Consider the following 24,695-nt stretch of genomic DNA (forward strand, 5'->3'; position numbering starts at 1 on the left):
CTGCATTCATGGACCATCGGAAATATGGATTCTTAAGTGGCCCTCAGTACAACTACATGCATTTGAGCATGACATCTTAAAAGTGCAGTGTAAAAATGCACACAATTACTTCTTGCAATTAATGTTGGTCTGCTGCTCTTGCACTGATACAAAAAATAAATCACAGTAAGTGTTTTTTTTTATTTGCTTCAAACTTTTTGTATTCCTATTTATACTGTTATACATGCATTTGAGCATGAAATATGTTAAATTACTGCACTGTAAACATATTTAGAATTGCAGTTTCATCATATCTGGTTAAGTACATGTATGGTCCTATATGTGGTCCTGTGGTATTTGACAAACATCAATTCCAAACAGAGATCCAAAATCAACACAGGGTAAGAAACAGAGACAAAACAAACTAAATAAATAAAAATAAAAAAAACATGATGTATGATTCACAAATCAATAAAGTATTTGTCCAAAACAAAGTCAGTTTTCAGAGCCGTCTTGCTCTTAAGTCCTTTAATAGAAGTGCAGTATTGCTCCAGTTCCTGTAGAAAGTGAACAAAAGTGGGTTTGGAGTCAGAACATTTCTTCTTATGTATGTGAAACTTCCCTAAAAACAGAAGTAACTGTACAAAAAAACTCAAGTCCTGGCTGCATACGGCGTGTTCGTAGCGCGTCTTGGAATTACCGAGGAGTACCTGAAGGCAGCAGATCCTAGAAATGGCTGCTGGTAGCCGGTAGGAGCAGACAGCAGCATCAGCAGCATCATCCACACACAATGACATAAAACCACCTGCACCAGCAGAGATTACTGTACGAAACGACGGGGAGGGATATCTCCAACACCAGGTAAGTATATCAACAGTATCTTATCACATTTGTTGTTTTAATTACGCCTGGAGAGCCAGCTTAGTTAATTTGACCTAAAAGCATTTGATGTTGGTGCAGCAGGAGGACAGAAGAGGGACTCGGCCTGCGCACCACAGCACTGACACCACTAAGTTTCAGCATTGTATAACATGGATTTATGTTATGATCCGGTATCAGCAAATGCATGTAAATTGCATACATCCTCGACATTTACTTTGGCTGCTAACATTATCTCACAGTAAAGCAATGCAGACCCTTCAAGATGTTACGACCTGTTATGTATGTACTGTAGAACATCATATTCGCTTTAATATCGTCACACTGTTAAAATAATCGCAAGTCATTTTTTTTGGTCAAAATTGTTGTTTTTTGTTTTTTTTGCCTAAATCATCTCCTCATAGCCACCTATGGTAAAATCTCCTACATCCTCAGTTGATCAGTTCATGTGATTTTACCCCTTTAAGATAATGGCCTATGTCAAGTGTGTGACTTAAGCGGATTTATTATGCCTAAGTCAAAATAAAATATGACTTAGGCAATTTTTTGAACATGCCTTTGTGACTTAAGCAAGATATGGTAACACTTTATTTTGAAGGTGTCTACATAAGAGTGACATGAGCGTGTCATAAACATGACATGGGATGTGTCATGAACATTAATGACACTTTGAAGTAACATTAATGCTCATGATACTTGTCATGTCATGTTTCTGACAGGCTTGTGTGACTCTTATGTAGACACCTTAAAAATAAAGTGTTACCATATCTTGCTTAAGTCACAAAGGCATGTTCAAAAAATTGCCTAAGTCATTTATTTCTCTTAAGTTACATAATTTACACACAGTGTTATTACTGTGCCAATAGAGATCCTTTGTTACATCCTTTTTGAGTGAAATGATCAATAAATGTCATATGTTACACTTTTGGTGAAGTTTTTTGTGTTTCCTGCAAAACTGGAAAAAATGAGTTAGGCCATTATTTTAACAGGGTGACGATATTAACTTTAATATACAGTCAATGACGCATTACACAGCCGTCAGTCACCAAACAAAATCCTTTAAAAAATAAAAGTTAGACATATTTATATAAGCTACATTAACCTTCAAATAATATATTCACATAGTATTTTAACATACATTAAAAAAGTAGTCTCACATCAGTCTGAATATTCATGTATGCATTGATTTTTAAACACTGTCTCAGTTGAGTGATTATTCTCTAGCTAGTCGTAACTAGAGCTGTATTAGACAGTAGTTATTAATCAATATTGATGCAATATCTCACACATGATAATGCAATAAAATTATGTGTATTGCTGCTAATTGCTGTCATACATCATTTAATCTGAGAAAGCATTATCATTCATAATTCGGTTGACTAATGTAATGATTATATTCCTACTTCCTACCTACAATTTATCAATGTTGAGGCTATTATTGTGTAAAAACACACCTCTTGCCTGACCAACAGTACAAGCCACAAAAATATTAAGTTTACTATCACTCAAGTAAGACTTGAATACTAAAATAGCAGCTCATTAGTACGATGTACGCCTTCATTGTTGATTTACTGTCTTGTCTCCGTTCCTCTGTAGAAATGAGCCGCTTCTGCTCAGACAACAACAACTTCCCCTACGACAACAATGTCCTGGTTCTGGACATGGTGCTGGGCTCTCTGTGGGGAGTCCCTCAGCCCATAAACTGGGACAACGTTGCCAAGCTAGTTCCAGGATTCACTCCCAAGGAGGTAACTGGATGATGGGTAACTATGATTGCATCCATCCATCGACCTAGGGGTGTGCCATATCGTATCGTTCACGATAATATCGGTATTTTTTTTTTTTATGGTTGAATAAAATGCATATCATGATATTGGCAACATTCCTACTTCTTGATGTAGTGGTTAAAGTTGTTTTAATCACAAAAAGCTACTTAGTCTCTGTCGCTAAACACATGCAGTTTTCAAAATAAGAGCACATGGATGTGTTAGCAGAATCCACCACAGAACTTACAAGAAGACTGTCAAAATAAGATGCCTTCAATAAAACATACAAGAACCTTTATTCTAATTTTACAAAATGTCATTAAAATATGCCCCCGAAACCCCTAAATGGTTATTTTTATTTGCTCATACTCAAGAGTCAAGGGTATTTTTTTTTATATTTGGCAAATGGTGAGATTTCACTTCACACTACATTTTAGATTTTTATTTATTTATACTGACTAAAAAAATCATATTTTCTATATCTTTTTAAGTATTTGGCAATATCGTCAAGAATATCGTTATCGCAAAAATAGCCTGAAATATCGTGATATTCTTTTTTAGGGCCATATCGCCCAGCCCTACATCTACCCACCCCTACATCGACCCACCCCTCCATGTGTCCAATCCCATCCATCAATCACTCCACGGTTTTGTGACATTAGGCCCGAGTGATGATGATGAAGAAATAATTCACTGGTTATTATATGATCTCACAGTGTGCCCGTCGATTCGAGGAGCTGAAGAGCACAGGGGGTTTTCCTCATGTGGACAACCAATGTAATGCCTTGACAGAAGGAAGCCCCTCCCCTTCAGACGGCCTGACCACGCTGCTGGACACGGGAGAGACGGGGGAGACAGGGAGCAGCCAGACCAGCAGTAAAATTACAGGTCGGTTCATGCTATCCTGAGTACAGACAACATTTTCAGTTAGTTTCACTGAGTGCTGTGCCTCCTCCAGTGAAAATCAAGATTTAAACCTTGTTAAAATGCCCTTAACCCTCTGTGGTACGCATTATGATGCCAGTTAGGAAAAAATGTTTGGATTGTTTTTTTGTCTTAACCCTTTGATGCACAACATGGGTCTAAAGTGACCCGACTAAGTTTTTATATTCTATATCTCTGCAATAAATTAATTTCAGAATTAATATTCCAGGTTTTCCTCAAATAACTTGTTTTTGATCATCATACATCCTAATTTCTTGTTTTCATTTCTTACTTTTGGAAAAAAAACAACTTTTTTTTATCACTACGTTTCTAATACACAAGGTCATTTTTGACCCATGTTGTGCATTAGAAGGTGTTTATATGTTGTTAGCAATTTAAAACCTGACAAAGAATACACAAATATTAACCATCCTTTTTGTCAAATTGGTGTTTTTCCAATGGAAATTATTATTTGGTGGCTCTAATAAGTCTCAAATGTTAAAATATGTGATTTTCCAATGTAATCTGGTGGTTCTAACAAGTATTTTAAAGTTAAACCTTCAAAATAAGACAAACATGGTTACACATATACTCAAATTGTTAATTTAGTGTATCACCTTTTTTTATCACTACGCTTTTAATGCAAAAGGTCATTTTTGACCCTTGTGTGTAAACTTGATGTAATAATACAAAAAATATTTTTCTTCATAAAATATTAAAGAAAAAATGGATATAATGATCTGTTGTAATAAATAAAAAAATATATTCAAACATACAGCCAGCATAAAATAACATGGGGAATGAAAATCATTTTGGGCCCATGTTGTGCATTAGAAGGTGTTTATATGTTGTGCATCAAAGGGTTAAAATAGACTAAATAAACAAAATCTGAAGAAATTTTATAATTCTTTTTTTTTTTGTGGAAGTTTTTGGGGTTTGTTGCCCGTAGGCCACATTGTACCATAATGGTGCACAAGTAAAATTAATTTTAAAATCATTTATTTAATAAATATCAACAGGGTACAATACATAACATTTTACAATTAAAAACATTATAAGAGGAACTTTTTTAACCGGTTTCTTGTCTGAATTTTTCCTGTAGGCAAAATTGTACCATTGAATCAACGACCCATTCAAATGAATGTCTTGAACAGTCTAAGTGTATGAAACTACCAAAAATGAAGGTTTGCGCACCGATAAGTAGGAATGTTTTTTTCCAGATGGAAAAGGGCGCGAAAATTACGTTTTGAGTGATTTTTTGTGGCACAAAATGGCAAAGCTGTTTCCTGCAAAAGTCTGCAAAATAGGGTTTCAATATGGCCGCCTGGAGGTCATGTGCCAAATTAAAGCATTGCTATTGGTTCCCTATACTCTTCCCTCTTTTTTAAAGTATCGCATCACTCAAAAACATGCATTGTAGAAATTTGACAGGCCAAAAATGGGTATGTTGCCTAAGGGCAACACTGTACCATAGAGCAGCTATTCTCAACCTTGGGGTCGGGACCCCAATTGGGGTCGCGAGATGATTTCTGGGGGTCTCCAAATCATTTTGGAAGTCAGCGTGTGTTAATGTGTTTTAGTCTTTTTGGTCACTTAATGTCTTTTTTTGGTAATTTTGTGTCTTTTTAGGTCATTTTGTATCTTTTTTTGATAATTTTGTTTCTTTTTTTGGTCATTGTGTCTTTTTTGGTCATTTTGTGTCTTTTTAGGTCATTTTGTGTCTTTTTTTGATCATTTTGTAGTCAATTTGTGTCTTTTTTGTAATTTTGTTTCTTTTTTTGGTCATTTTGTATCTTTTTTTGGTCATTTTGTGTCTTTTTTTGGTCATTTTGTGTCTTTTTTGATAATTTTGTGGTCAATTTGTGTCTTTTTTGGTCATTTTGTTTCCTTTTTTTGGTCATTTTGTTTCTTTTTTGGGTGATCTGAACTGTGCGTGTGAGATTGTGTTCAGTGAGTGGGGGTCGCGGACAACATGCATGTTAAATTGGGGGTCGCGACTCAAAAAGGTTGAGAACTACTGCCATAGAGGGTTAAAGCTTTAATTAAAGGAAGTAGAATTAGAACATATTTATTATTTGTTTTTTTTTGCTTTACAAGATGAGTTTATGCACAGCTAACTACTGGAAGAAGTTTTAAAACAGCACAGTACCTGTTCTGATCTTCTGCTTAGCTACGAACCACCCAGAACTGTCAGATCATCAGGGACTGGTCTGCTCTGTGTCCCCAGAGTCAGAACTAAACATGGAGAGGGAGCGTGCAGTTTATATGCACCACATATTTGGAACAAACTCCCAGAATACTGCAGGTCTGCTGCAACTCTTTTAAATCAAGACTGAAGACTTTTCTGTTTGCCACTGCCTTTCAGTAACACTTCTTTGCAACTTTTATTCCTATTTATTTATTTATTTATCTATTTATCAGCTCGCTTTCAATTTTAAAATTGTATATATGAATGTACTTTTATATTTTCTCCCTTAATATTTTATCTGCTTGTTTTTAGTCTTACATTTTTTTTAATTTGAATGTCATTCTATATATGTCTCTTTCTAATGCTTTTAATGTGTTGTGTCTTTGCATTGCCCTGTTGTTGAAAGTTGCTATAACAATAAAGTTGCCTTGCCTTGCATTGCCTACCTCTTTAAAATGTATGTCAGAACCAAAACCTGTGTAGCTGTGCTATTGATAACTGGATTTAAAGTATATTTACATGCTTTCTGCTGGTGTCAGCAGGATCCAAATCAACAGCCACGGGACGGGTCGGTGCTGTGGAGAAGAAAGAGAGAAGAGTTTCAGCAGAGGAGGACGACAAACCTCAGAAGCCACGAGAGTAAGCATTGACATCTCACTCTTTACTGATGCTGTTTCTATAGCAGTGAACCCAAATTAACCAAAAATGGCCATTGATTCCTTACACATACTGTATCAACTTGCTCTATCTTTAAATGACACACCAGCAAAATATTTTTCAGTATGAATCAAGGTTGTAATAGTTTTGGATTTTTCATTAGTTTTAGTTTTACTTTTGTTGTGAATTTTTGTTTTCAAATTCAGTTAGTTTTAGTTAGTTTTTAGAGTGAGTTTTCTAGTTTTAGTTTAGTTTTTAGTTTTTGAAAATGCTTAGTTTTAGTTTAGTTTTTATTAGTTTTAGTGTTAGTTTTAGTTTTTTTTGTAATGGGCTATATGTTGGGTGCCAGATTCAAAGAGGTCATAATACATTTTGCCTTTATTTCCTTTGGTTTATCATCTCAGCCCCAATAAGGTTATTAACTCTTACAGTTCAGGGTGTTTTGAATTTTGGTTGGAGTGTAGACGTCCCAGTCTCAGTAAACATACTTACCATGTGTTGCATGTTCCAATAGAAACACTGAATTATGAATGAAAAAAGTTGACAAAAACGAAAACTAAGGACATTTTCACGATAATTTTAGTTAGTTTTAGTTAGTTTTGTAACTTCACAATACAGTTTCAGTTAGTTATCGTTTTTTTAAAAACTCTAGTTTTTATTTTTATTTCAGTTAACGAAAATGTTTTTTCAATTCTAGTTTTCGTTATTTCGTTAGTTTTCGTTAACTATAATAACCTTGGTATGAATCAATAACACTCTGTGGACTTCAAAGGCAGTTATAAAAAGCTCTGCAGGTTCATATTTTCACTGAATTTTACTATTTTTTCAAATCATGGATGTTAACTTTTTTTGCTACAGTCCCAACATGGTCATCCATGTGTGTGATGAGACCAAGAACCTGAAGCAGGACTTCACATGTCCCAGAGATCTTCTAGTCAAAGAGATGCGCTACTTCGCCGAGTACTTGTCGGTGGACGCCCAGCGCTGGGAGGAGGTGGACATCTCCGTTCACTGCGACGTGCAGATCTTCGACTGGCTCATGAACTACGTCAGGAGGAACTCTGCTGGAGAGGGAAACAAGGACAAACCCCGCCTCGGTAGATCTCTGTGCAAACTGTAAAACAATAATCACATTCTAACACATGGGAGTGCCTGAGCTGTCACTTGTGTAAATCCGTGAATGGTGCTTGGTTTACCGGTCACTAAACGTGGTGTGTGTTTGGTGGGTCGCTGGCTGTGTGTTCTGTGTTGTTTGTTGGTTGTGGGGTTTGCTTGGTTGGTCATGTGGTGTTTGTCGGTTACAGAGCCCAGCAATGTGATCTCAATCCTGATCTCCTCCGAGTTCTTGAAGATGGATACGTTAGTAAGTGTTGTGACATGTGACGCTAGCTGTGGTGTTGTGCTTCCGGGCCTTTTGTTTTTCAGATGTAAAAAAAAATACGGTAACACTTTCTATGAAGACTACATCTATAGTGCATTATGAGCGCATTCATAGTGAATTATAATGCTCATTATAATCAATCATAATGCATTATGACTGCATTCATAAACACATATAAAGCTTCATGATGCACTATATCAACAGTTATAAATATAGCGTATAATGACTTATAAATCCAAGTGTCTTATGAGTGCTCTTGACTGGTTATAAACTACAGGCTGACTGATGAGGCTTATAATACATTACAACTACTCATACCCCTCTATACACACACCTCAACAATCAATTGTTATAAGGACTCATAGGATGCCATAAGTATAAATAAATGATCAATGTATGCTTTAAGTAAAGTGAGGTTCATATAGACGCATCTATAATGCAGCATAGCTAATCATGATGTTTCATTGTTGGCGTTAAGCAAAGTGTAACACATTTTCATGCATTTAAAAGAAGCTATGCTGCATCATAAGTCATTATTTATACTTATGGCATCCTATGAGTCCTTATAACAATTGATTGTTGAGGTGTGTGTATAGAGGGGTATGAGTAGTTGTAATGTATTATAAGCCTCATCAGTCAGCCTGTAGTTTATAACCAGTCAAGAGCACTCATAAGAAACTTGGATTTATAAGTCATTATAAGCTATATTTATAACTGTTGATATAGTGCATCATGAAGCTTTATATGTGTTTATGAGTGCAGTCATAATGCATTATGATTGATTATAATGAGCATTCCAATTCACTATGAATGCGCTCATAATGCACTATAGATGTAGTCTTCATAGAAAGTGTTACCAAATATACTATTGCTATGTGGCCTGGCAACAACATGTTCAGAAGAATATATATCAGCAGCTTGCAAATATGTTATATTTGATGATCTGTCCTAGTTCAGGAAAAACCAGAGGCCCATACATAGAGCTTTGTTAAATTCATGTTGCATGGATGTAAAGAGTGTAGATGGTCTTTTACCCGCAGTTTGTAAAAGTTTTATTCACTAAGAGCTAACATATTTTAGTTAAAGTAATGTTTGATTAGTATTTATGTGCATCAATGAAATTAAATGTACTTCTGCTGTGAAAGCTTTTATGAGAGTGATGTGTGTTTGTCCATGTCCAGGTGGAGGAGTGCATCCAGTACTGTCACAAACACATGAGTGCCATCGTGGCGACTCCCTGCAACATGAACTGCATCAACAGCAACCTGGCAACACGCATTGCCGAACTCTTCAACCACAACGAGGCCGACGACATCAGGGACAAAAAGGACAAGTTCAAAAGGTAACAAGATGCAGACTGCAGCTGTTTGGATTTTGATAATAACTTTATTTATATAGCACCTTTTAAAAACAGCGGCTTACAAAGTGCTTCGACAGAGAGCGGCTAATTACAACAAGAATGATGCCATAAGGCTGAAAACTATTCTTATATTAAAAGAAAAATAATAAAAAACACAACAGGGATAATCACAAGACATTCTCAGATACACAGAATTAATAGGGTAAAAGGAGTAAAAAGTGAAGTAAAAAGGAGTAGTAAAATAGAAAACATTACATAAAAGCAATTCTATAAAAGTGGGTTTTAAGAAGTGATTTAACCCTTTGATGCACAACATGGGTCTAAAGTGACCCTATATGTTTTTATGTTCTATATCTTTGCAATAAATTATTTTCATCATTCAGTATTTCAGGTTTTCCTCAATTAGTTTGTTTTTGATCATCATACAGCCTAATTTTATGTTTTCCTTTATTCATTTTTTTAATAAAATCCCTTTTTGTGTCACTGCTCTTCTAATGCACATCATGGGTCAAAAACTATGGTCAAAAATGACCCATATCCATTTTTTAGCTAAGGAGCTTGCTAAGATAACTAATTAGCTAACTTCTTGGCTAAGTACTTAGCTTAGCAAGCTACTTAGCCAAGTAGTTAGCTATGTAATAATACAAAAACTTTTTTTCTTCATAAAGTATGAGAGGCAAAATGGAAATAATGAGCTGTTGTTATCAAAAACAAGATATTTAAAGAATACTTGGAATATTCAATCATAAAATAAGTTGATATCAAAACATAGAGCAGAGAAACACACAGCAGCATTAAATAACATGGGAAATTAATAAGGGTCATTTTTGACCCATGTTGTGCATCAAAGGGTTAAAAGAAGTTACTGACTCTGCGTGCCATATCTCTTTATGCCTGGTTCACACTACACGACTTTCAGAGTCATCAGATCTTTAACCGGGAGGAATCCTTGTCCAGTATGTGTAGTTTCCAAATGATATGAACAAACATGAGAAGTGACAGCATACCATGTGCAAGACTGAATTTTTTGTTAGAAAAATAGATGTCCAGGATGTTGGATCTGCAGAACTGTTCTTGTAGTCCTGCTTTTTGATGATCTTGTTGAAACGCTTGTTCACAATGCAACCTGTTTCTCACATCTTTACTATTTATAGCCTGTTTCCTCTCGGTGCAACAAAAACTTGCTAATGCAACACCCACAGTACAGATCCTATTGGTACAGGCCCCTCCTCCAGGTTTCACGTCCTCATCTGTGGGCAGAGGTAGAATGAAAACTATATGTACTCAAGTACTGCACTTAAGTACAATTTTTAGGTACTTGTACTTAACTTGAGTATTTCCATTTTATGTAACTTTATACTTCTACTTCACTACATTTTAAGTCAAATATTTTATGTTTTACTCCACTACATTTAGCTGACAGCTTTAGTTACTTTTTAGGTCGAGATTTAACATAAAAACATGATCAATTAAAAATGATTAGACATTTTTTTATGAACTAAACCTCATAACAGAATATTAAGTAGTTAAAAGGAGCCCTACCTTTACAAAATTAAAATGCTGTTTACATAAATGCATCACAACAAATAATCTAATAATACATTCTGCATAACGAGTACTTTTACTTTTGATACTTTAAGTACATTTTGATGCTGATACTTTTGGACTTTTACTTATACTTTTTCCACCACTGCCTGTGTCTTGCGCTTTGGTTGGCTGTTAATTCCCCGACAGGTCCAGATATTTAGCTATCTGCTAGATATCTGGTGTCCATCTGCGCCATATTCATATGCACTGGCGAGCCTCTCGGCTTGTGTCTTTGAGCAGTTCACACATAGTACTCGAACACTGATTTGCGAGTGGAAAATCAGAGCTGGTCGTGGAGTGTGAACCAAGGTTATTATAGTTAACGAAAACAACAAAATAACAAAAGCTAGAATTCAAAAAACATTTTTGTTAACTGAAATAAAAATAGCCTCTTTAAAAAACGATTAACTGAAACTGTATTGTGTGATTGAAAAACTAAACTGAACTAAAAATGAAAGTTAAAATGTCCTTTGTTTTCGTCTTTGTCAACTTTTTTCACACAGGAAGCATTGGTAAATCTGTTTATTGAGACTGGGATGTTGTCGATCGCCTTTAAAACGTTCAGCTCTTCACTAGAACCAAAATTCAAAACACCCGGAGCTGCAAGAGTTAATAACCTTATTTGGGCTGAGATGGATAAGGCAAAGGAAATAAGGCAAAATTTATTGTAACCTTTATGAATCTGGCACCACACAAATATCCCCTTAAGAAAACTAAAACTAATAAAAAATAAACCAAAAATAAGTATTTTCCAAAACTATTTTCCGAACTACCAAACTCACTCTAAAACTAAGTAAAACAAACTGAATTTGAACAAAATAAAAATAAAAACTAATGCAAAATCCCAAGCTATTATAACCATGGTGTGAAGTAGTCATTAAATGAATGTGATATGAGGTGAATGTGATGAATCTTGTGTAATCTGTGATAGAGAGAGATAATAAGTCCTCCTTACAGTCACTGGGTTAATTCTTCCTGAAATAGGTCCTTTTCTTTAGCACTTCGTAAAATTAGATAAGCAGACAATGTTAACATTCCCATTCGTTTTCTATTTCCTCTTCAAAGCAAGTTGTTTCAGAAGAAAATTGAGCGTCTCTTCGATCCCAGCTACCAGAGCAGAGATTCACCGGGAAATGCCTCGACTCTCTACAGGTGAGCAGCCTTAATCACAGCTTATAAGTGTGCGAGTTAATGAACACTTTTTCTTATGTCATGCTCATTGGTTGTCACATGTGTTGAATCCCAGGTGTGGTCTGTGCCTTAAACTGCTGACCAAAGACACAGAGAGGAAGATTTCTTGTGTTCCAGGGAAAATCAACATCGACGCACGTGGAGAAATCATCTACACACACACTAGGTATTATATAACATCCTCACTATTCATGCACTCGTAGTAACTGTATTTGTTTAGCTGTGTGCAGGGTTGGTACGGCTGCTTGAAATCCTTGAAAATGCTTGAATTTAAATGTTGTATTTTCAAGGTTTAAAAAGTGCTTGGATTTTGGATAAAGTGCTTGTAAATGCTTGAAATGACATGCTTACTGTATTTCTCTTGCAATCTGACTATATCCATCTATAGACTATAGATAATCACATGTTCAATGTAATAAATAATGAGTAACCTATCTGAAATGAAGATCGTTCCTCCTTAAAGTGTAACACCATCACTGTTGGTATGGTTCAGTGAAATCTCCCCCTTTTAGTATGTAAGTACTCATCTAAAACATGCAACTTACAACAGGTGTAAGATACTGGAAAAGCTTGAAAATTGACCATGAAATTCCTTGAAAAATGCTTGAATTTGAAAGTTATATTTTCAAGGTTTAAAAGTGCTTGGATTTTGGATAAAGTGCTTGTAAATGTTTAAAATTCTTACTGTTTTTCTCTTGCAATCTGACTATATCCATCTATAGACTATAGATAATCACATGTTCAATGTAAAGAACAATGAGTAGTCTATCTGAAATGAAGACCGTTCCTCCTTAAAGTGTAATACCATCTCTGTTGGTATGGTTTAGTGAAATCTCCCCCTTTTAGTATCTAAGTACTCATCTAAAACATGCAATTTACAACAGGTGTAAGATACTGGAAAAGCTTGAAAATTGACCATGAAATTCCTTTAAAAATGCTTGAATATGACCACTGCTAAAGTGTACGAACCCTGTGTGTGTGTGTGTGTGTATGTGTGTTTGCAGACAGAAGAGCTGGGACGTGCATGATTACATCACCAGTTTGTATGAGGAGCTCAAGTCCTGGGTTCTGGTCTACTGGAGAATCTGGGGTACCATCAACTTCCTCACCTGCTCCAGATGCCAACAGGTGTGTGTTCGTGCAGACATATGAGGTTTTGTATGGAGTGGTAGTATATTGACACTATACACAGGAGCATTAAAATGATCAACCCCATCTTAAGAGTTCCTGTTTGTGTTTGCATGTGTGTAGGTGTTTGTGTGTGCAGAGCTGACCCACTGTAAGTACCACCCAGACAGTGTGCTGTACCCCGGCATGGGGACTGAGAAAGGCTGGCATGGTGCAGGAATCTACCCCTGCTGCAACCAGAGGGTGCTCCGCTTTGACCCTTCTGGTATGCCCAAGGTATGGACACACACACACACACACACACACACACAAATTGTCCAGAACAAAAACAATCTGAGAGATTCCTGGAAGAATTCAATTTTGTAGACAAATAGGAGATCACCAGACAAATAAAATCAAATAAGATTAAATCAAAAAGCATAGAAAGTCTTTAGAAACCAAACAAACTGAAAGAATAACCATAACCTAGTGCTGAATCATATCATTTTACTGAATCATGACTTACTGTGTGTTTAAGTATAAATGTGTTTGTGTGTTCAGGGCTGTAAAATGAGAGACCACATAGTGAACGTACCTGATGAAGAGACCTGTGACGAGGCGACCTCGGCCCAGACCAGAGTCCTTAATGACCTGCTGCTGCACAGAGACGCAGTGTGTTTGTCCAACACGCCTCCTGCAGAGAGGTGAGCATGACGCTGTCTCTTAGGCCCCGTTTACACCAGGACGCTCGCGGGTAAAAACAACAAAATATTTTATCGGAAGTGCCTTTCGTTTAGACGGTGACAGCGTTTTTTGGGGCTTAAAAACGCAAAAATCTGAAACCACCCTCCAAAGTGGAAAAGTTGAATCCGCTCCGCCGTAGCGTGTCTGTCTAGACCAGTAGTTCTCAACCTTTTTGAGTCGTGACCCCCAATTTAACATGCATGTTGTCCGTGACCCCCGCTCACTGAACAGAATTTCACACGCACAGTTCAGATCACCCAAAAAAGAAACAAAATGACCAAAAAAAGGAAACAAAATGATCAAAAAAGACACAAATTGACCACAAAATGATAAAAAAAAAATACACAAATTGACCACAAAATGATCAAAAAAGACACAAAATGACCAAAAAGACAAATTGACCAAAAAAGACACAAAATTACCAAAAAAAAGACAAAAAATGACCAAAAAAGACACAAATTGACCACAAAATGATAAAAAAAAGACAAAAAATGACCAAAAAAGACACAAATTGACCACAAAATGATAAAAAAAAGACACAAAATGACCAAAAGACACAAAATTACCAAAAAAAGGAAACAAAATGACCCCCAAAAAAATATTGACCACAAAATGACCAAAAAAAAAGACACAAAATGACCAAAAAAGGCACAAAATGACCCAAAAAAGGAAACAAAATGACCAAAAAAAGACACAAAATGACCACAAAATGATCAAAAAAAGAAAACAAAATGACCAAAAAAAGACACAAAATGACCACAAAATGACCAAAAAAAATATTGACCACAAAATGATCAAAAAAAGACACAAAATCACCAAAAAAAGACACAAAATGACTAAAATAAACACAAAATGACCCAAAAAAGACATTAAATGACCAAAAAGACTAAAACACATGAACACTTTAACACAGTGGAGACAGAGCTGACTTCCAAAACGATTTGGCGACCCCCAGAAATCATCTCGCGACCCCAATTGGGGTCCCGACCCCAAGGTTGAGAATAGCTGGTCTACACTGCCAAGACGCAAAACTCTGCTCAGATCTGCTCACGTCACATACTCATTTACGTCACATCCATGCTCCAGTACAGGAAAATAAACGAACATCTAGGGACAACCTAAAAATGCCTCCCTGAACAAAAAAGTTTTAAGCCGTTTTTTTCTTTAGATATATATATAATGGGGCGTCCCGGTGGCTCACACCGGTAGAGCCACCGTGTATGCCGTGTGCTGCGGCAGAGCCGGGTTCGAATCCGGCCTGAGCTCCCTTTGCCGCATGTCTTCCCCTCTATCACCCCCTTTCTATCTCTCACTATCAATAAAGCAACAAAATGCCAAAAAAATAATCTTTAAAAAAAAAAAAAAGATATATATATATAATGAGGCTGTGATCTGTTGTATGTATGTGTGTTGGAATGTATTGTTTTTTATGTATTTTATACACCTAGACTGCAAACAAATTGCCCAAGTTGGGACAAATAAACTATACTTGACTTGACTTGACTTTGTGTGTGTTTCAGTACCGAGGAGAGTCCATCCAGTGCAGAAAAAGTTCAGGACGGTGAAGTTCTCTTGGAGCCGACCCTGCTGGGACCTCTGAGAGGAGACGGCAGCACTGTGAGTCTATTCCTCACTGTTTTCTCTGTCTGATGCTTTTCTTCTACCAGCATGTCATTTCTTCTGGTTCTGACTTCAGCTGCTTTCTTTTTTTTTTAACCAGTTTTCCCTTTTGAAAAACTGGAGTCTGCAACTGGTAGGACTTTTCCCTCAGTTCCTTCATTACATCTGCTTATATTCTGGTACTGATCATTTTGTTAGCCAGCTCTTCACAATAACAAACACATCCAGGTGTTTTCACTGAGATCTTTTGGTAAATTATTAAAGGAACACTCCACCGTTTTTTCATATTAAAACATGTTATTCGGTCAAGTAAGACGAGTTGATACAGACCTCTTGCGTCTCAATGCGTGCACTCAATTGCCCTGGCGCGCGGCGCCACTTGGCTAGCACTTAGCTTAGCCCAGTTCATTCATTAGGATCCAAACAGATGGACAGTTAGAAGCGACCAAACTCCTCCACGTTTTCCCTATTTAAATACAGCTACACGAGTAGTTAAACGACCAAGTATGGCGACACAAAATAAAACGTGGCGCTTTTCTAAGCGGATAAAAAGGAGAACTATAATGTATGGCGGAATAGCACTTGGGAGCACTTCGACTCGGCGCAGTAATATCATCACTCCTGAGGGGAGAAGATTTTTCAGGAGTGATGATATTACTGTGCCGTTTAACTACTCGTGTAGCTGTATTTAAATAGGGAAAACGTGGAGGAGTTTGGTCGCTTCTAACTGTCCATCTGTTTGGATCCTAATGAATGAACTGGGCTAAGCTAAGTGCTAGCCAAGTGGCGCCGCGCGCCAGGGCGATTGAGTGCACACATTGAGACGCAAGAGGTCTGTATCAACTCGTCTTACTTGACCGAATAACATGTTTTAATATGAAAAAACGGTGGAGTGTTCCTTTAAAGTCAGTGTCTTCAATAATGTTTGACCTTGATCCTTCCAGAGGCAGCAGTCTCTCCTGTCAGAGGATGAGGAGTACACCACGGGGTCAGAGGTCACTGAGGATGAGGTGGGGGACGAAGAGGAGCTGTCCAAGAAACAAGGTGCAGAAGCTTTGTTGCTCTCTGTGGTGGTCGTTGCTCATTTTTGTACTTGCAGCATTGATTTGAGCAGTGGTGGAAAAAGTATTCAGATCCCTTACTTCAGTAAAAGTACTAATACCACAGTGTGAAATTACTCCACTACAAGTAAAAGTCCTGCATTCAAAACTTACTGAAGTAAAAGTACAATAGTATCAGCATCAAAATGTACTTAAAGTATCAAAAGTAAAAGTACTTTTTATGCAGAATGGACCCACTTGGATTGTTTTATATATTCTAAAAATATATTGGTGGGTTATTATTTTTGATGCATTTATGTACAGACCGCTTTAATTTTCTCAAGGTAGGGCTCATTTTTACTACTTAATATACTCCTATGATGTTCAATTTAAAACATGTTAACATGTTAGCAAACATTTCATATTAATTATGTTTTTATGTTAAATCTTGAACTGAAAAGTAACTAAAGCTGTCAGCTAAATATAGTGGAGTAAAAAGTACAATATTTGCCTCAAAATGTAGTGAAGTAGAAGTATAAAGTAACATAAAATGGAAATACTCAAGTAAAGTACAAATATCTCAAAATTGTACTTAAGTACAGTACTTGAGTAAATGTACTTAGTTACATTCCACCACTGGATTTGAGCCATACTTGTTGGGATGCAACACGTACACAAATAAGGTGGTAGTCTAACAATAATGTTTTATATTAATTAAACTACATAATTATTCATTTCAGATTCAGATTTCTTTCCAAGAGTGTGACAGGAACATTGATACCACTCCCCTCAGCATCAAGACTAGAGGATTAATTTCATACTAGAAGAAATACAGACAAGCAAAATCAAATCGAATGACTTCAAAATTAAAATGATCTATATTAAACGTATTAAGCTATCAACTAGTTCTTTCAATGCTAATAACAAACGGCAAGTTTGACCTTCAGTTGTCTTCATTAGTAGTTTAACAGTTAAGAGGAGAAAATGTACCAAACAGGTTAAAACACTCGAGCTGTTTAAACAGAGTTGGTGCACTGCCTGTCTGCAAGAAATAACAATAAGTCATGGATGTATTAATTTCATCAAATTCTGTTGCCAGGTTTAATTACAGGCTCCTAACTGTTCTTGTCATTATTGTAACAAGTGTGTCTGGTAATGGCAGTTTAATTGCAGTGCAGCAATAGAAAGTCATAACGGTTAATACGGCAATGATGCAACCTGAGTTACCCCCACGTCCCTGTTAGTCAGGCGATTTAGGACCAGATTTGAGAATAAAGGGGACACGCCGGACAAAAGCACCAACATTTTTCCACATGCTCTCCATCACCATAGGTTTCAAATTTTGGTAGGAGCCACTTCATCAAGATTGCGGATCGGAGATGGCAGCCATATAAAGTCTATGAGAACCAATATATCTTTCAAGCCACTTAGAAGGTCAATATTGGTGTCAAAATATACATTTTCTGAGTCAAGGAATCATTTAAAGCTATTGAGAATATCACTAGATGACTCACTGTAAATAATTTGTTGATCAACATCTGACATGAGATGAAAGCATTCCCTTGAATTTTTACATAATTTGTCAAAACTTTTGAAAAAATGGCTGTATTTAGAAGATGTTCTGCTCAATATTGATGAAATGTGTAAATGTAGAAATAATTTAAAAAATAATTATAATTTGATGTTTTTTAAAAAATAAGTAATTATATGTATAGGTCCACTTAAATACAATGTAGGTGGATGAAGTATTTAATATTTATCATTTTTTTGTGGTTACACCATTTGACATCTTGCCAATCCTTATTTGTCACTGACCCTTTTAAGTGTTTCAGTGAATTTTAATTTCTTCAACCCTTATAGTTCAGGTAGCAGTCAATGCTGAGTCACTGTAAATGTTCAAAGTAAAAACGACACCACATTATGAAATGTTTCTTTATTTATAGCACATCACCACTGTCCCCCCTCACTCTGCACTTTCATCCGCCTATTTTTAACATTTCATTGTTGTCACTTTCAACTCTTTTTTAAGGAAAATAGAAAAGTAGCTCTCTTTGGCCAGCAGGTGGCATCAGATGCCAACAGCGTGTTCACTGTGTGTTTTTGTTTTTCTGTTTCCAGCTGCAAAGAAGGCCAAGAAGGCCCACAGACCTCTGAAAAAACAAATGTCCTCTCCAAACTTCCAGCGTAAGGACAAAGCAGAGAAAGTGAGTCACTGACCTAATTGTTATTCAATTCAAATTCCCCAGTGGAGTAAAATACTGCAAAAAGCAACTTGAAAGTACTATACACACTATACTTGCAGTACAATACAGTGTAAAACTGCAGCATTGTAATCTCAAATGTCTGAAATATAGATATAGAAATCTTGTTTTTCACAAATAAGTGACATGAAAGTTTGATGCATGTATGAAATTAGGGTATACACACTAAAGTTGTTATTATTTGTTTGTCCAAGCAGAATAATTCCATGGATGTGAACTTAAAGTCAACTCTAAATTATGCATGACTTCATCTCAACATCTGCCTAAAAAAGACTCAGTTCTTGTGCAATGTTTATTTATAGCTTCTGATCTGTCATTAGCTCTTGTACATTCAATCAGAAACACAGTAGTCTGTTTTTTTATACAGTGCATTTGTATTTGTATATATTTTTACATATTTACATATACATTACCGGTCAAAAGTTTTAGAACACCAACTTTTCCAGAATTTAATTGAAAATGATGCAGTTTAATGTCTCAGTGCACTCTGAAATTAATGCACATTTGCAACATTTAAAATTCTTTATTGAGCATGATAGTGTTTTGAAAGTAAAAAAAAGATTCAAAATCACATATTATGTTGGACTAAAGGACTAAAAAAAGACACAAAATGACCAAAAAAAGACACCAAAAGACACAAAATGACTAAAAAAAGACACAAAATGACTAAAAAAAGAAACAAAATGACCAAAAAAAGACACAAAATGACTTACAAAGACATGAAGAGAATTCAAAAATGGACAAAATAGCCCAAGACTCCATAGAGTTAAGTTGTTAACCCATTTCTTGTTCCCTGAAAAAGGCCTACTTGTATAATTCTGAAATGTACATTATTTTCCAGTTTTTGTTAACCTTACCTTTTTTTATTTACCTCTGGCAGTTCACCACTTACCTTTGTACCCTTTCAAGCTGTTCATTTGACTTGAACTGCTTGAATTTCAATAAAAAACTGGAAAAATTGGGGTGTTCTACAACTTTTGACCGGTAGTGTATGTCGTACATATTTACCTTAAAGTTGCAAACTGTAACTTTAAAACCTCCATCAGTGTGTTTTCCTAATCTTTTTTTTGTTTTGTTTCCCTCAGTCACAGTCTAGGGACAACACACCTTTCATGTGAGTTAATCTGCAAACACAGAATCACTTAGAATATCCTCATACTTAGAAATTTCTGTATCAATTTAATTTTCAGAAAATTCTGCAAATATGTACTAGAATAGTTAAAAACTCTGTTCCCTGTGTGTGTTTTTGTAGAGTGAGTGTCCAGAAAAATAAGTGGGACAGTTCTCGCTCCATGCGATACAACCAGGACCTTCAGAGAGAAGAAGGTAAAGCAGGACTGAATGTTATTAATACTTTTATATTTTTAGGCATATCAAGTATGCACCACCCGGTCAAATCAGGCTGATCCTTATAAATGCTTTACTCTACTCTACTTTTTCTGACATTTACACAAGTCGAGTTCTATCCTGCTGACTTTTTATCCTCTTGTTTGTCTTTATGCACCAGACCAGCGTCGCATGGTGGAGATCGTTGGCTACCTGACTAAGATGAGGTTTGGGGACCAGGAACAGAGCAAATCTAAGGATACTAAGGAGGCAAGTGTCTGTTTATTTACATGCAAAAAATGTTATTTTGTATCAGGATTTGTTGTTTTATTTCACATCATGTGGTCATGATCGGTGTCCTAGTTATTGCAGCTGCCTGATGTCAGATTGTTTTTGTTCTGGTGTGTGTGTGTCTGTGTGTGTGTGTGTGTGTGTGTGTGTGTGTGTGTGTCTGTGTGTGTGTGTCTGTGTGTGTGTCTGTGTGTGTGTGTGTGTGTGTGTGTGTGTGTGTCTGTGTGTCTGTGTGTCTGTCTCTGTGTGTGTGTGTGTGTGTGTGTGTGTGTGTGTGTGTGTGTGTGTGTGTGTGTGTCTGTGTGTCTGTGTCTGTGTGTGTGTGTGTGTGTGTGTGTGTGTGTGTGTGTGTGTGTTTCTGCATGTGTGGTTGCTGTAGCCTGCAGGGGGAATCTACTCCAGACTGGAAGCGCAATTTAAGAGTGCCTCTCAAGTCAGGCAGAGTTCAGAGAAGACACCCAGGTACTCTTCGTACACACACACACACACACACACGCACACACACACACATACATGTCTTTGTGTAGTTGTGAGGACCACCACTTCCCCTAGCCCAACACACACATTTCAGGGTTTACCATCTCTGTTAGGACCTTCCCTAAAATTCATACAGATGATTAATTAAGGCCTTTAGAGGCTATCCTAGCATTTTCTTTGTGAGGACTGGAAAAAATGTCCTCACAACTACAAATGTCCTCACAATGTTGGTATTCTGCCATGGGTTGGTCCTCACAACTATATGAAGACAAACACACACTTACACATACATACATGTCTTTAATAGTTGTGAGGACCACCACTTCCCCTAGCCCAACACACACATTTCAGGGTTTACCATCTCTGTTAGGACCTTCCCTGAAATTCATACAGATGATTAATTAAGGCCTTTAGAGGCTATCCTAGCATTTTCTTTGTGAGGACTGGGAAAAATGTCCTCACAACTACAAATGTCCTCACAATGTTGGTATTCTGCCATGGGTTGGTCCTCACAACTATATGAAGACAAACAAACACATACACATATATACATGTCTTTAATAGTTGTGAGGACCACCACTTCCCCTAGCCCAACACACACATTTCAGGGTTTACCATCTCTGTTAGGACCTTCCCTGAAATTCATACAGATGATTAATTAAGGCCTTTAGAGGCTATCCTAGCATTTTCTTTGTGAGGACTGGGAAAAATGTCCTCACAACTACAAATGTCCTCACAATGTTGGTATTCTGCCATGGGTTGGTCCTCACAACTATATGAAGACAAACACACACACACACACACACACGCACACATCCATTCAATAATTGACCATTTTCGTCTTTCTCTGTAGAACTAAAATACGCTACGCCCAGATCAGGACCACAGAAAGGACTTGATGGAGAAAAGGCTGCCGAGCTGTCTAAGAGACGAGCATGAAAGCTGACAAAGAGCCGATAAAGACTCCAGAGAACAGGGAGGAAGAGACGAGATCTTTCTGTGAGAGCTCAGTACTACAAAATAGCTTCCTGCTGGCAGCCCCTCAAGTATGGCAACTACTTATAACCCAGCTGTGGACTCTCCTCACCCTGACCCCCTCTCAGCTCCACTCCCTCCCTCTGTGCTTAACTCAGGTGACTATGTATGGATCACCATCAACCGCACCCCGTGTCACTCTACTTATTTGTGCAGCTGCGATGAGTCCTTGAGAAACAGGATCTCTGGATCTGAAGCTCGGCTCTTAGGAAATGAACTGATCAACCTCTCAGTGTGTCTTTAGGATTTAGTTTTGGAGCTAGAGAAGTCGGGGCACTTCTACAAAGGACGACATGAGAAATGCAAGTTTATTCTTTTCTGTCATCTCACCTGAAGATCTGAGTTATTGGATGCAGTAAACTCCTAAACACATATGGGACTGAAAAACTTCACAGAGAGAGAGAAGTGATGCTAAAGGCCAGACAGGGAATGAAAAGAGAGCAGTTTGTTTCAGTTAAAGTGCTGATCACAGTACATCAGCACATTAAAGCAACTACAAGTGACTTTCATTTGTGTTGATTTTGGCGCCCCCCTGTGGCCAAAAGCAGAAATGTTGCAGAGATCTTGATCTGGCTGGGCGTGCATTTGTTTTGAAAGCAGTTATTTTTAATACTATTTTGATACTTTTTCTTTTTTAAACACAGCTGTTGGCAGGATGCATAGTGACGAAGTAATCTATTTAAATATATCTATTTGGAAACGTTAGATTAACCCATAAGAACCCAGACCCAGTAATCCTTAAAGGAAAATTATGGGGGATATATCACAGACCGAGTGGACACATAATGATGTTTTAAAAAAAAAAAAATACTACCCCTAAATGTCAAAGATCTGTGATGTGACATATACGTTACATTGGGTGTTTATGGTATTTATGTTTATGATATTTCTTATTTTCAAATACAAAAACTAGACACATTTTCTGCTTACAGAAACACAAATTTGCCTTTTTCTTTGCATCTCCACAACATTCATCAAAATTGTGACATTAATAGTGCTGTTTAACAATACATTTTTTGTCAGATTTGTTTTTAAGTCACAAAATAAGAATAAATCAATAATAAATAAAAACAAACAACTATTTCCTTTTTGTTTGCATCTCCATAACATATATAAAAAAGTGTGACTTAAATTTGTTCAGGAAATATGGTCAGTAACAAAAATAAGCTTTTTGAAATTAGGTACTTTTTCACATTTCTGTTCTGAATATGGGAGATTCTGGAAGATTTAAAGTGTTTGTTACACGGGTGTCACCATGGGTTCTTATGGGTTAATAACTAATATGACAATAGTCCTTTTAATAGTACTCCTCAAATCCCACAATCTGTTGAATGGGCATCCAATTTTGAAGCTTGTTTTCGCCCGTATTCTATCACTGTCCTATTTTTCTTTTCTTTTTTTTTCTTTGTTCTCCTGCCCCAGTGTCAGCCATAGACATTAAAATATAACATCTCCTCCTGCTTTAACTGGCAAACATACTACTCACTGTGAAACTTTGCCTGGGAAAATGTAAACATAATTTTCTTTTCCACGGAGTTTCCACTCTATTGATGTAATAAAAGTCTGCCGTTACGCTGGCTTTGCATCTTCACTCTGAACCAAACAACAGCGTCAGTGTTTGATTTTAGAAAGCATGCCACCGATCAGGAGCAAAGGAGCTTTAGTGAATCAATAACTTACTCTGACTGCTGCTTTGTCACTTTTTGACACACCTGTGCATCACTAAACTGCATGTAGTCTGCTATACTGGCTGTCCCTTACACAGATGGGACAAATCTATCGCCCCAATCAATTTTAATACATTTTCACCCAGGAAAAAGGCATTAAAAATATTGGTAACGCTTTATATTAAGGTCCTTGTAATAACCATTAATTAACAAGTAATAAGGCCCTTGTAAGTCCTTACAAGATGCTTATTAACATTATTGTGTGTTTATAACTTTATATAAGTGTTAATAATTGCATTACAAACACCCATGACCCACCCATTATGTCTTTGCCATGCCTTTATTAATCTTATTTTGTTTGCTTATTGATATTAAAATATACTTTATTGCTCATCTATTATAAGTTAACTATGCTTTTTGCAACTACCGGGTCTAAAGCAAGAACAATGCCTTATTACTTATTAATTAATGGTTATTAAGGACCTTATTATAAAGCGTTACCAAACATATTTATATAGAAATCTGGTCCTACATGATATACAATTATTTTAATGCCTGCCTGGTACAACTAAAGCTACAGTTGTTTGGACAAATATAATGATATGATGATATAATGATAATAGCTCATAATAGTTTCATTTAAGAGCTGAGATTTTTGGTTATTATCAAGAAAAACATAGAAATATTAAACTTTTATTAGCTATTTTTGTTCTTATTATTATATTTGTCCAAGCAAATGTACCAGGCATTAAAATGAACAAGAAATTGAAGAAAACAAGGGTGGTGTAATATTTCTTTCCATGACTTTATTATATTCTTTTCTTACTGCGATGACCTATATGAAAATGTAGGTCATAAAGAGCCATCGGTATTAAATTGAGTTCATAACCAGTTATAAACTCCTTGTAGTTGCTTTAAAGCGTCTCTATATTCCTGTAACAGTCATTGTGTTGTGTGGTGAGACAGATGTGTATGAATGTTTCCCCACTTCCAGTAGAGATGTAGGTCGAGTCATTTCTATCTGTATTAGAATGTGACTGCACTGTACAACACTGGGACCAATAAAACATGAATGACACTGAACTCCTCAACTGTTTTTCTGCTCCTTGTCCACTGGGTGGCAGTATATCACCTTCAGGGACTTACTGGGGCTTCTAACAATCAACTTTGCCCCAGTTTGACCACAAACCTGTCACCCCTGTTTCAACTTACCGC

General features: G+C 36.5%; 1 protein-coding gene across 2 annotated transcripts; it reads left to right on the plus strand.

The window, feature by feature from the left end:
* Nucleotides 1-376: 376 nt before the first annotated feature.
* Nucleotides 377-23,567, plus strand: sanbr (SANT and BTB domain regulator of CSR). 2 transcript variants are annotated; one of them, XM_059323960.1, is made up of 21 exons: nt 377-840; nt 2,455-2,606; nt 3,341-3,512; nt 6,279-6,375; nt 7,252-7,490; nt 7,698-7,756; nt 8,956-9,116; nt 11,787-11,873; nt 11,968-12,078; nt 12,917-13,040; nt 13,164-13,316; nt 13,581-13,723; nt 15,284-15,380; nt 15,484-15,516; nt 16,328-16,427; nt 18,542-18,627; nt 19,770-19,798; nt 19,937-20,010; nt 20,192-20,280; nt 20,681-20,763; nt 21,632-23,567. In XM_059323960.1, exons 2-21 carry the CDS (start codon nt 2,457-2,459, stop codon nt 21,675-21,677), a joined length of 2,133 nt encoding a protein of 710 aa, XP_059179943.1. In that variant the 5' UTR covers nt 377-840; nt 2,455-2,456; the 3' UTR covers nt 21,678-23,567. The 2 variants fall into 2 exon arrangements, with proteins under 2 accessions (XP_059179943.1, XP_059179941.1); XM_059323958.1 differs by having other exon boundaries at nt 20,688-20,763.
* The last annotated feature ends 1,128 nt before the right edge of the window (nt 23,568-24,695 follow it).

This window comes from Centropristis striata, chromosome 20 (genome assembly GCF_030273125.1).
Source record: "Centropristis striata isolate RG_2023a ecotype Rhode Island chromosome 20, C.striata_1.0, whole genome shotgun sequence".
Classification (NCBI taxonomy): domain Eukaryota; kingdom Metazoa; phylum Chordata; class Actinopteri; order Perciformes; family Serranidae; genus Centropristis; species Centropristis striata.

Bases quoted from the DNA above. Each gene is read 5' to 3' on its own strand.
- sanbr (XM_059323958.1), top strand. From the start codon at position 2,457: ATGAGCCGCTTCTGCTCAGACAACAACAACTTCCCCTACGACAACAAT. The intron at 18,628-19,769 runs GTGAGTCACTGA...TGTTTCCCTCAG, and splicing joins GTAAGGACAAAGCAGAGAAA to TCACAGTCTAGGGACAACAC. The intron at 20,281-20,687 runs GCAAGTGTCTGT...TGTAGCCTGCAG, and splicing joins AATCTAAGGATACTAAGGAG to GGGGAATCTACTCCAGACTG.